The sequence below is a fragment of the Ranitomeya variabilis genome, chromosome 3 (assembly GCF_051348905.1).
Source record: "Ranitomeya variabilis isolate aRanVar5 chromosome 3, aRanVar5.hap1, whole genome shotgun sequence".
Classification (NCBI taxonomy): Eukaryota; Metazoa; Chordata; class Amphibia; order Anura; family Dendrobatidae; genus Ranitomeya; species Ranitomeya variabilis.
This window is the reverse complement of record NC_135234.1, coordinates 151597507-151610835: the sequence shown is the minus strand read 5'-3', so window position 1 is coordinate 151610835 and position 13329 is coordinate 151597507. Positions and strand designations below refer to the sequence as shown.

Genomic DNA, 13329 nt, shown 5'->3' with positions numbered 1-13329 from the left:
TCCCACCATGACCTGTTGTTATTGATTGCAGTCATCCAGATGATGAAATGTACTAGGGCACCAAAGAGCACATATGATCTATCACTAAATATTGTCAGATGAGTAATGAGGACTGGGGACACCTGGTTTGCCAGGAAGTTAAAGGGTCATAGGTCTTAGATTCCTGATTTTTGTGATGTTTTGACACATGTTTGCTCTGTGATTTCAGTATGTTTTAGAGTTTGCCTTTTTTTGTTTAGAGATATTCAAAAAAATATTGGAAAGCTGCATTCACTACATTTCACTGTAGTATTATTAGTATTACTAATGGAAATAGTCTCTGTCATAGAGCAGAAAATTCTCTGTAAATTAATGAGAGTCCGCCACCCCCAAAACACAAATTAAGCTAAGCACATGGTCATATATTAAAAGCTACATTTAGTTCAGTAATTGTTGCCTTTATAGGTCATAAAAAGCCATTTCATTATGCATCCTCGGCATAGACAAGTGCACAGTGCCCTGTACCACCACCTGAATTAGCATGCCTCCCTGTATGTTGATTGACAGTGCTCTCTAGCCCAGTACAAGCACAATCTGAACAGAAATGTCCAGCATGCGTGCACACACTGACAGCACAAAAGCCAAGTGTACAGTATCCACACAGACCTCTCTGCTTCTGCTGAAGTCACTACTCTGCTGGTTAAATCACTGTAGCAAAGAGTGCACTGTCAGTGTGTGCACAAACACTTGAGGTTTCTGTTCAGTCACTGAGCACTTGGCCATGTCAAGTGTGCACTGAGCGCATGAGCCCGAATTTTGCATATTAAATAAACTGCTTTTTCTGGACAGTAGAGCCATAGTTACTACACAGAAGGTATGATTTTTAGAGTGTCTACTTCCCCAAGAAGGTCATGTGCCTAATTTTATTTGTGTTTTGTGGCTGACACTCTCCCTTTAAAACTGTCATGACTATTTAGTCAGCATATTCAGAGAAACTTTTTAAAGTTAAATAATAAGTAACAGTGTATCCAAAACCTAAGTAATAAATCGCTGATTGATGTGAGTCTTAAGACTTCACACGAATGGGTCCTCAAAGTCCCCTGTTTAAAAGAAACGTCAGTGGGATGAATTACCGCCACGCTATACATTGAAAAGTGCAGTAATCGGCTATCTTCAGCAGTCCCATAAACAATCTGTCCCACAGGCAAAAAATAATATGAAGTTTATCCATTTGTGCTGTCATTCCATTCAACAGGGAATTTGGGAATCTGGACCTAGTTGTCATGATGAATGATGGTCCCATCACTCAGAACTTCCATTTATCAGTTGTTCTATGGGTAGATTTAACTAACAATAAGCATTTATTTATACATGATTTCTGTATAATATTTAATTGCAGGAGCAGCAGTTTCACTGCTAGTTTTTTTTGGCTTAATATCATACTCTAAAACCTCTAATAAGTGTGCATTCATACTGTGGCCATTTATCAAACAGAAACTAAGAAAAAAAACAAAATGAGCAAATACCCTGTAATAAATAAATAGAAAAGGAAATACCATAAAGTCCAAAGTTAATACTGGTTTGATCAAAAAAGCATAAAAGCCATCCAACTGCGACAAGGTGTACCCCAATTGGGACGATACCTAACTCTTATAGTTCACCTGACTGTGTCAGCAGATGAAAAAATAAATAAGGGCAGAGCAGTCACTTGCCCATGGAAGGCTATATAAACAAAATGAGCTGCCCAAAAAGAAGGAGCCACCTATTTGTTTGTACAAAATACAAAAAACTAAACCAAAACCAAAAAATTGAACAAGAGCATATGTTGGTATATGCGCAATGCTGCACATCCACCCTATAGCCATTTAACAAAAAAAAGAATTCAAGATAAAAATAAGATGAACAAAAAACCCTTAGTAAGTAAATAAATAGTAATAGCACATGTAAATAACATAGAGTAATTAGTTATCATTGTTTTGATCAAAAAAGGGTAAAAACCATACCATCACGACAAGGTGTACCCCAATTGGGACAGTACCTAACTCTTGTACCTCACCTCACTATGAGTCAGCAGACATAAGTCAGTTGGTATGGGGTCCTCCTCCTTTTTCCTTATCTATTTTCACGTCTGCTGACACATAGTGAGATGAACTACAAGAGTTAGGTACTGTCCCTATTGGGTACACCTTGTTGAGGTGGGATGGCTTTTATGCTTTTTTGATCAAAACAATGTTAACTAAGTACCCTATGGTACTTACATGTACTGTTACTATTTATTTACTTACTACAGGGTATTTGCTGATTTTGTTTTTTATTTTAGGTTCTGTTGGTATCATACTCTGCATAGAAAGCAATTACAATGAGATTAACACTCTGAAAATGCACATTGGAATGAAAACAACCTAAAGTATTTTCTCAAAGATTTTTAAATCTGCTAAATGATTTTCTATATGTCATAATTCAATATATATGGTACTTACTATGTTAATTACTTTCTCTTTTTTGATTCAGATCCTCTCTTGGGACTTTACCATGTACAATGGATTCCTGAATCATGTGCACACAATGATACCAAAGGACCCGAGAAAGCTGTAACTCAAGTAAGTTTTGATTAAGGACATTTTAGCCATAATATAGACTGTCAAACAAGAGGAGTTAATGTAAGTGATTCAGCTTCAAAAAATTACTGGGTTTTCTGTTTAAGATCATGCCTGGTTATATGCCCTTTTCTAATATGTAGAGGCAAGAGGTCTTGGAAATTCAGTCATGGCTATGGTGATTGGATTAGTGCAACCACTATGAATATAGGGAATTTTGATGGACTCATGACTGAAGACCCATTCGAAACCAGCTACAAGGAAATCATTCCTACAACACTAAAACAAGTGAATTGCTCATAATTCAGTTCCCTTATATCATGTAAAGTGACCAAATCTTCAATGTAATGCTAATTCAGAAAGGCTCACATTGTGCATAGAAGGTGATTGCACTAGTTGTATGACTGCCACTGAATTATTTGCTGTTGTCAGGTGACAACACTAGCAAGCATGAAACTCGTGGATGTGACTAGAACTCCCTTATTTATACAGTATTTTGTAGAGGCGTTGTTGGTGAATCCTAAGCTAACCTTTTATGCTGGATCTAATAGCCTGCTTGTTTTGCTTGGGTGAACATTCACATTCATTCTGCACTACACCAGCTATGATCATGTCATGGGAATTCTGCTTTCTGTTAGAAGTAAGATGCTTTGATGCGAAGCAGCCCAGGTGATTCATAATATATTGCTGAAGATGACGGCCTTTTCAGAACCTTTGAGTAGCCACCCACAATGTCAACAGGTCTGCTCTGTTTATTGTGCAGTATTATGGTTAGATATATTCATGTAAAATAAATACAAGTTGCAGTCAACCTGCTGGAACTGGGCTGGGCTCAAAAATTAAATGAGATGGCTACCAAAAGTTGTAAGAAAAGAAAGCTGTACACTTAACATTGGACTTTGTTTTATATCTGTCGAATTCACAAGACCTTAGCTTATGATAAGAAGAAGAATCTTATGTTAAGAAGAATCTTGCAAAACTTTTAGGTTTCAAATCACTGAAGCTAATAGCCTCAGGGAAACATGTCTCCCCTCCAGTACTTTGCCAGTGGCTTTGTCACTATATATATATGATTTAGCACCTTAATTTAAACAGCCCTTACTATAAAATTGAATAAATTATTTATCCTGCATGGAGGATACCGAAAGATGACTATATTTTTGTCTCCTGCTCATGTAACTCACCCAAAAAGGGAAGAAGAATCAATACGCCTACAACCTGCAGTACCCACCGATCGACCAAACCACTGCAAGATCAGCTCTACCCCCACCTACTGTATCCTCACCCATCTCTTGTAGATTGTGAGCCCTTGCGGGCAGGGTCCTCTCTCCTCCTGTACCAGTTGTGACTTGTATTGTTCAAGATTATTGTACTTGTTTTTATTATGTATACCCCTCCTCACATGTAAAGCACCATGGAATAAATGGCGCTACTATAATAAATAATAATAATAATTCACTATACCCCCACATTTATAGTATAATGGACCCATTAAATAAATAAATAATTCATCAAGACTGGTGTTTTACATGACAGTTTTGATATAGGATCAGAAGCAACAAAATGCACCAAATTCACAGAGAGGCATAAATCTTCAAGCTGCCTGTGGACAGAAGTATGCTTATACTATTATGCAAGCCATTTTTCAGGCAAAACCGGACCTTTTTCCACTAAGGACCACCTACTTTTCCAAAGTTGTAAAAGTTTCAAAACTTATTTTTGAAACTATGCTTTATTCAAAAATTTGCTGCATTTCTATGCCAGTTTTCTGGCTTTATGAATTCATCTCTTGATGAATATATCTCTTAAAAATATAATCCCTCATTAAACTTTATTTACAATGTTGGTGCTGTTTTTTCCTGTTCTCTACCATAGACAATTAATAAAAGGTGAGTTATTTTGTGAAAAAAGCAAGGCCTCATACTTCAGTGTATAAGTAAAACAGGGCATTTAAAATGTAGGAATAAAAAGTCACTTTGTCTTTAGGTCTTAAAAACCATGTCATGTGTTTCAGGAGTTAAAAATAAGTTAGAAAGTTAAAAAAATCTTCATAGTTTACCTTTATGGGCATATAGGTCATAGGAAGCTGGATTAAATTATACCTTGATATCTGTGATCTGATGTCTTATTCCAGAGAAATCCACATTTTTCTTATATGTAAATGAACTGTTAAGATCTATGGGCCGACAATGATCTGCATGAGAATCTGTCGCCACAGATTATTTAAAATAAAAGAGAACATTACCAGTGTGAGACATGTAATAACTGACAGTCTGCTCTCATAATCTACAGTGAAATCTGAACTAGCACAGTACAACAGAAGTGAATCTTAACTTATTAGTTATTACACACATTTGCAGCGGCCTTTGTCCTGTCATAGTGCTGGCAGCTTTGCTGCAGAGCTGTGACTGATTGTAACTTCACAGCACAGCAGAGAGTAACCTTATCTCATTGCAAACACAACAAGCAAATTTGCAGTTCTCCTTTCACAGAGTAGAGGCCCCGTCTCACATAGCGATTTACCAACGATCACGACCAGCGATACGACCTGGCCGTGATCGTTGGTAAGTCGTTGTGTGGTCGCTGAGGAGCTGTCACACAGACAGCTCTCTCCAGTGACCAACGATCAGGGGAACGACTTCGGCATCGTTGAAACTGTCTTCAACGATGCCGAAGTCCCCCTGCAGCACCCGGGTAACCAGGGTAAACATCGGGTTACTAAGCGCAGGGCCGCGCTTAGTAACCTGATGTTTACCCTGGTTACCAAAAAAAAAAAAAACAGTACATACTCACCATCTGATGTCCGTCATTTCCCTTGCCGTCTGCTTCCTGCTCTGACTGAGTGCCGCCGTACAGTGAGAGCAGAGCGCAGCGGTGACGTCACTGCTGTGCTGTGCTCTCACTGTACGGCGGCACTCAGTCAGAGCAGGAAGCAGACGGCAAGGGACCTGACGGACATCAGATGGTGAGTATGTACTGTTTTTTTTTTTACATTTACGCTGGTAACCAGGGTAAACATCGGGTTACTAAGCGCGGCCCTGCACTTAGTAACCCGATGTTTACCCTGGTTACCAGTGAAGACATCGCTGGATTGGTGTCACACACACCGATTCAGCGATGTCAGCGGGACCTCAACGACCAAAAAAAGGTCCAGGCCATTCCGACATGACCAGCGATCTCGCAGCAGGGGCCTGGTCGCTGGTACGTGTCACACATAGCGAGATCGCTACTGAGGTCGCTGTTGCGTCACAAAACTTGTGACTCAGCAGCGATCTCGCTAGCGATCTCGCTATGTGAGACGGGGCCTTTGATCAGCATCAGATCCATAGTCCTGAAGAGCTCATTTACATATAATAAAAACTTGGATAGAAAAAGAGATTAGATCACATATACCAAGGTATTACTTTATTGAGCTTCCTATGACCTACATGCCCATACAGACAGCTTAGAAGGGTTGATCCTACTGACATATTTCCTTTAATCACTATTTTTAAGAACAAAATTTGTTTTTTTGTGAATTGTTAAACAATGATTGCAGTAATGGCGAAAAGCAATCAAGATATGTAACATAATACAATAAAGAATCCAACCTTAAGCGTTTTGATACCAAAAATGGAAATATTATCAGTACAAGGGCTTGCTCTCTATTGTCCATTCTTCCTGTTGTTTTTGTGATTATAGAGCATATTTATTTCTCCCCTTAGGATCATCACATTATCTTACCAGGGCTATTATTTTCTTGCAAATACAAAGTCACAGTACAGCCAGCCAGATCTAAGGGTCATTTAAAGGCTGAAAGCATATTCTTCACAACTCCTCCCTGTTCAACGCTGAAAGGCAAAAACCACAAACACATTAGCTGTCCAACTGAAGGAGGTAAGACATAGTTTGGTTGGTTCTTGAGAACAAATACGTGTATATTTGTGGGTTTTTTGCTTTGAAAAATTTTTGCTACTTTTTTAGCTTAATTCAGAGTTTTATCTAAATCAATTATGTGATTGAGGTACTCTTCCGAAATATCTCATATTACCAAGAATTTAGCTTTTACTTAACAGAGTTGTTGGGGAAAAGAATAAGATGCACTTGGTGTTCAAAGGAATATTGAGCTGCCAAACAATAAGAACCCCATTTTCAAAATGGGCATCTTCTAAGAATATATAATCACCAGTGATAAACGAACGTGCTCCGATAACGTCTTATCCGAGCATGCTTGGGTCTTATACGAGTATCTCGGAAAGCTCATATATTATGTTTGAGTCCCTGTAGCTGCATGATTTGCGGCTGTTAGCCTCAACACATGTGGGGATGCCTGTTGCAATCCCCACATGTGTTGAGACTGTCTTACAGCCGCAAATCATGCAGCTACAGGGACTCAGAAGTAAAGCAAGAATATTCACAGGTACTCGGATAACACCTAAGCATGCTCAAATAAGACGTTATCCGAGCATGTTCACTCATCACTAATAATCAGCCGTCGACTTTTTACAGGTAAATACGCTTCAGGAAAGTCCATCAGTCATTTTCCTTTAGCAGCTTTGCCAGCAATTTTGCCCTTGTTCTTGTGGTGGCCCAACTTCTGGAGTCTTTCTCTCTATACTTTCAAGTATGTCACTATAATTTCATTTATGCCACTTCTTTTAATCGGTTTATGCCATGTGCACATGCTGAGTGTTTGGTGAGTTTTTTTACCTCAGTATTTGTAAGCTAAAACCAGGAGTGGAGCATTCAGAGGAAAAGGATAACAGAAAGACTTCACCACTTCTGCATTTTTCACCCACTCCTGGCTTTGCTTAAAAATATTGAGGTAAAAAACTCATCAAATACTCAACATGTGCACATGTCCTTAGCCTTTACAAACCCTGAAGTGGTTCAAAGACACAAGATAAAATGGAACTTGTGCACAGCAATGTCGTTTTTGACATTGCTGTGCATTATGTTCATTTTATGGGTTACATTTGTGATATTCTTTTAGGAGGATTTTGGGCAGAATCTGCTTGAAGATGATGGCACACACACTAAAAAGTCATCTCACACACTAAAGATAACCAAACCTGTTTTTTTCCAGGCTTTGGCCATGGTAAAAAATATAGATATTCTTTCCATTTTTATGGATCCTAATGATAGTATTTATTTTCCAAAAATCCTGATTTAATCAATAAACATAAAAAATTAGACCACTGGATATATTAAAACTATGTGGGTAATTTTACTTTTTTTTTTAATTTACTGAAATATATTAAAGGTTAACAATAATAATAAATGTTGTTATTCTTAGAAAAGCAAACTCCAGAAAACAAAAAACAATGAAGCACTATAAGGATCATTATTAATTGTCATTTTTATATATTTTCAATTGCAATCAGGACTGAAAGTTAAGTAGAGAAAGCATTTGACATGTTTGTATTTCCTGATTCTATTTAATACCTCTAATTTAAGATTAAAAGAAGACAACATCTGGTGGTATCCGAACAATACTTTTGTAATACAAAATAAACTTATCCAGCTTTTATTTTGTTGGAATCGATTCTCTTTTATCATAAGGGAACATAAACTTGTCAAGGTAGAGATTTTTCATTTTGGTTCAACCAAGTTACTTTAATTGCAAATCATTTCCAATTGATGTCGAAAAACCTTAAAAGCTCAAACAAATAGAGTCTTTCTTTGTGCGTAGTGAGGTGTTGAAGTTCAGTTAGCAGTCTTTCATACTCCTGTTGCTTTTACAGAGATTTAGTATTGACGTTTACTGTAATTCAGTAAAATGTTTGTGAAGTCCTGCCAGATATTGGTAAAGGCTTTCATTGTTGGCAAATCTGCCCTTACTCAAGAGGAGTTAACTCATTTTCAAAATGCATTTGAAGAACATTATTTGCTTTAAAAAAAACTACACAGAACAAATACTGGAGACAAAGAAATGGAACAAAATATTGTTTTATGATCCAGTTTCGCTATGAAATACAGATTACTCTGTGAGTTCTATATAAACATGCACCTCCTACACATCGACAAGGTAATGACATATGGTAAAAAGCCCTAGAGGGTGCCAAGATGATCTGGAGTGCAGTCAATTTGTGTATGTAAATGTTTAATGTACTGAAAACCTAAAGCTAAGTTTACACAGGCATTTGGAATTCTACTTAAAAAAGGATTATGAATTTCTACTTTTACAACTCAGCAGTGTGCCTTATGCTAGAGAAATTGTCTCATCAAGACAAGCTGTCCATTAAAAACAGCAGCTGTGGTAATCAACTGATCAGAGTGGGCATGGCTCTTGGAGATCAGATGTTATTATCAGTGAAATTTAAATGTTTCCATGTGTCTCTCCTGTTATGGCCGATGAATAGACCATGTCCTCTGGATTGGGAGCTGCTCTTGCTTTGTGGCTTTGGCTTAGAGAGAATGATCTGGGGTGTGGTACTTAATTATATGAATATGACCGGAAAAAGGCTTATGGACAGGTTTTGTGCTGATGAGACAACCACATCAAACAAAAGTGAATGTAGTGAAAATGTTTCCTTTTGCTAGTGTTGCTATGTTATAGCACTGAGAAATTCACTCTTACCTTTCCCTTTGGCTCAATACATATTCAGAAACATAGTAGACTATTTAATCTTTATTATCAACCTTTTAACCCCATCATAACATATGACATATTTAAGTTATATATCATGCCCCTGCCTTTGATGTGGGTTTACACACTGAGCCCACATCTTTTACAGCATATGATGGCTGATTTAACCCCTTAGTGACAGAGCCAATTTGGTACTTAATGTCCGGGCCAATTTTTACAATTCTGACCACTGTCACTTTATGAGGTTATAACTCTGGAACGCTTCAATGGATCCTGCTGATTCTGAGACAGTTTTTTCGTGACATATTGTACTTTAAGTTAGTGGTAACATTTCTTCGATATTACTTGCGATTATTTATGAAAAAAGTGGAAATATGGCAAAAAAATTTAAAATTTTGCAATTTTCAAACTTTGCATTTTTATGCCCTTAAATCAGAGAGATATGTCACAAAAAATAGGTAATAAATAACATTTACCACATGTCTACTTTACATCAGCACAATTTTGGAAACAATTTTTTTTTTGTTAGGGAGTTATAAGGGTTAAAAGTTGACCAGCAATTTCTCATTTTTACAACACCATTTTTTTTAGGGACCACATCACATTTGAAGTCATTTTGAGGGGTCTATATGATAGAAAATAACCAAGTGTGACACCATTCTAAAAACTGCACCCCTCAAGGTGCTCAAAACCACATTCAAGAAGTTTATTACCCCTTTACGTGCTTCACAGGAACTGAAACAATGTGGAAGTCAAAAATGAACATTTAACTTTTTTTTGCAAACATTTTACTTCAGAACCATTTTTTTTATTTTCACAAGTGTAAAAACAGAAATTTAATCATAAATGTTGTTGTGCAATTTCTCCTGAATACGCCGATACCCCATATGTGGGGGTAAACCACTGTTTGGGCGCAACGCAGAGCTTGGAACAGAAGGAGCGCCGTTTGACTTTTTCAATGCAGAATTGGCTGGAATTGAGATCGGATGCCATGTCACGTTTAGAGAGCCCCTGATGTGCCTAAACAGTGGAAACCCCCCACAAGTGACACCATTTTGGAAACTAGACCCCTTACGGAACTTATCTAGATGTGTGGTGAGCACTTTGAGCCCCCAAGTGCTTCACAGAAGTTTATAAAGTAGAGCCATGAAAATAAAAAATTGCATTTGTTTACACAAAAATGATCTTTTCGCCCACAAATTCTTATTAAAAGAGCCACCTTGTGCAGCACAAATGCTGCATTCTGACAAGGTGACTCTTTTAGTTATGATGCCTGCACATGCTGAAATAATCACTTATAAAATGGGCCCCCTCTTACCCTGAAATCGCCAGGGAGGCGGGTCTTGCCTTCCTAATCAGACGCAGCACAGCCATTACTCTGGGCCTGTGCGTGCCGGGCGACGCCTCCTTTTGCTTCATTATCATCCCCAGCGCCTGTGCTGTAAGTACAAAGGGCAGCGTAACTGCGCACGCTCGAAAAAAAAACTTAATGCGTGTGCGGGCATCATAACTAAAAGAGTCACCTTGTCAGAATGCAGCATTTGTGCTGCACAAGATGGCTCTTTTAGTTACAAACGCCTGAGGGGGGGTCACAGGTTCCCTTTAACTATTATACTCTGTATTCTCCTGTTCATGTGACTTTTTGGAGTGGTTTCACTTATGGCACCAACATTGGTGCTTTGTCTCACAACTAACATGGTACTGGGTTGTTTTGTGCTTCAGGAGGCAAATAACAGTTCTTCCCTCCCAAGTCTCGCTGTGTGACTAAGTAGCACTGTACAGCCACATATAGGGTATTTCCACATTCAGCAGAAATTGTGAGACACATTTTGGTGCCATTTTTTACCATGTTCCCATGAGAAAATGTCAAATCTGGGGTTGAAACAAAATTTTGGTGGTAGAAATGTATTTTTTTCTTCACTGCTCAATGGTAAAAAGTTCTGTGACATTTCTGTGGTGTCAATGTGATCAATGCTCCCCCTAGATGAATTAATTGAGAGGTGTAGTTTCTTAAATGGAGTCAGTTATGAGGGGTTCTGCTGTTCTGGCACCTCAGGGGCTCTCTCAGTGGGTCATGGCACCCACAAACCATAACAGATTAAAATCTGCACTATAATATAGCACTCTTTGTCTTCTGAGCTTTGTACTTTGCCTCAAAAGTATTTCCCAGTTACATGTAGGCTATTGGCGTACTCAGGAAAAATTTTTACAACAAAGTGGAGTCGGTTTTTTCCAATGAGTCCTTAGAAAGATTAAAAACTTTTGGCTAAAGCAATATTTTAGAGTTAGTAATATAGTGTATTCTTCCTTTGCTGCCCAATGATATAAAATTCGATGAGGCACATGTGGTGTCAATATAATCACTGCACCCCTAGATGATTTAATTGGGGGGTGTAGTTTGTTAAATGAGGTCAGACATAGGGGATTTCTGCTGTTCTAGCACCTTAGCAACTCTGCCAATGTGACATGGCACCCTCAAACCATTTCAGCAAAATCTCAATTTCAACTATAGCGCTTTTCTGCTAAGCTTTGCCCTGTGCCTCAAAATTAGTTGTTGACTGCATATAGGGTATCCTTGTACACAGAAGAAATTGTGCAACAACCATTGTGTGCCATTTTCTCCTGTTACCCTTGTAAAAATAAAAAAAATAGGGCTAAACCAACATTTTTGGTTGAAAATGTGATTTTTAATTTTCACGGGTCTAAATTATAAACGTCTGTGAAGCATCTTGGAGTAGAAGGTGCTCAATACAAATCTAGATACATTTCTTAAGGGGTCTAATTTCCAAAGTAGGGTCACTTGTGGGGGTTTACACTGTTTAGGCACACCAAGGTCTCTCCAAACTTATCATGGTTTCCACTAATGATCCTAGCCAATTTTGCATTAAAAAAATCAGACGGCGCTTCTTCCCTTCCTAGCACTGCCTTACACCCAATAGTAATATCCCTTACATATAGGAAGTCAGCATGTTCAGGAGAAATTGCACAACAAGTTTCGTGGTTCATTTTAATTTCCTTGTAAAAATAAAAAAATTGGGGCTAAAAACCATTTTTGTGAAAAAAATGCAATTTTTTTACTTCATGACTCAATGTTACAAATTTCTGTGAAGCACCTAGTGATTTAAAGTGCTCACCACACATCTTAATAAGTTCTTTGAAGGGTCTAATTTCCAAATGGAGTCACTTGTGGGAGGTTTCCACTTTTTAGGCACATCAGGGGCTCTCCAAACATGACATCTTCCCTTTCCTTCCAAACCTTGCCATGCACCCAAACAGTACTGTTTCCCCACATATGGGTTATCAGCATGCTCAGGAAAAATTGCACAATAAATGTTGGGATCTATTTTTTCCTGTTACCCTTGTAAAAATAAAGAAATTTGGGTTTAAAATAAAATTGTTGTGAAAAACATTAAATGTTCATTTTTTTCCTCCCACATTGCAAAAATTCCTATGAAGCACCTTAAATGTTAAAAGATTTTGAGCACATTTAAGACTGCAGTATTTAGCATGGTGTCACTTTTTTGTATTTTCTGTCATATAGGCCCCTCAAAGTCACTTCAAATGAGATGTGGTCACTAACAAAATGGTTTTGTAAATTTTGTTGGAAAAATGACAAATTGCTGGTCAATTTTTAACCCTTCTGACTTCATACAAAAATAAATTATGTTTCAAAAATTGGACATATTGGAAATTTTATTTAAAACTACCTGTGTGACATAACTATCTGGTTTAAGAGCATAAAAATTAAAAGTTTGAAAATTGCAAATTATAAATAAGTGCAAGTCATGTCAAATGAATTTTACCACTATCATGAAGAGCAATATATCACGAAAAAACTGTCTGAGTCAGCGGGATCCTTTGACACTTTCCAGAGTTATTACCTCATAAAGTGATACTGGTCAGAATCGTACAATTTGGCCTGGTCATGACGGTGAAAACAGACTTTGTGGGGACACTTGCATTGGGGAGCCCAACAAACAGGCTCTCCATGCATGTGTCGTGACTGTGACACAGCCGCGACACATGCAGCTGTGGCGCCGATCAGCTGATCGGCAGGCATGATCCAGGAAGCCGGGCTCCCACTGCAGCTTATTCAGCAAGTACTATAGCTTGCCAAATAAGAGGGAACCCCAGCAAATTCGTTCAACTCTAGTTAAGGCTGACTTATGAAATGCAAGTCTTAAT

The 13329-nt window shown here is 37.9% G+C and overlaps 1 protein-coding gene across 1 annotated transcript in view; it reads left to right on the top strand.

The window, feature by feature from the left end:
• Nucleotides 1-13329, top strand: part of ANOS1 (anosmin 1) — a 307265-nt gene that overhangs the window by 277089 nt on the left and 16847 nt on the right. Inside the window, exons 10-11 of the mRNA XM_077294730.1 lie at nucleotides 2491-2579; nucleotides 6281-6452. Of these exons, the coding sequence (XP_077150845.1) occupies nucleotides 2491-2579; nucleotides 6281-6452 (261 nt within the window). The remainder of the gene's footprint in view (nucleotides 1-2490; nucleotides 2580-6280; nucleotides 6453-13329) is intronic.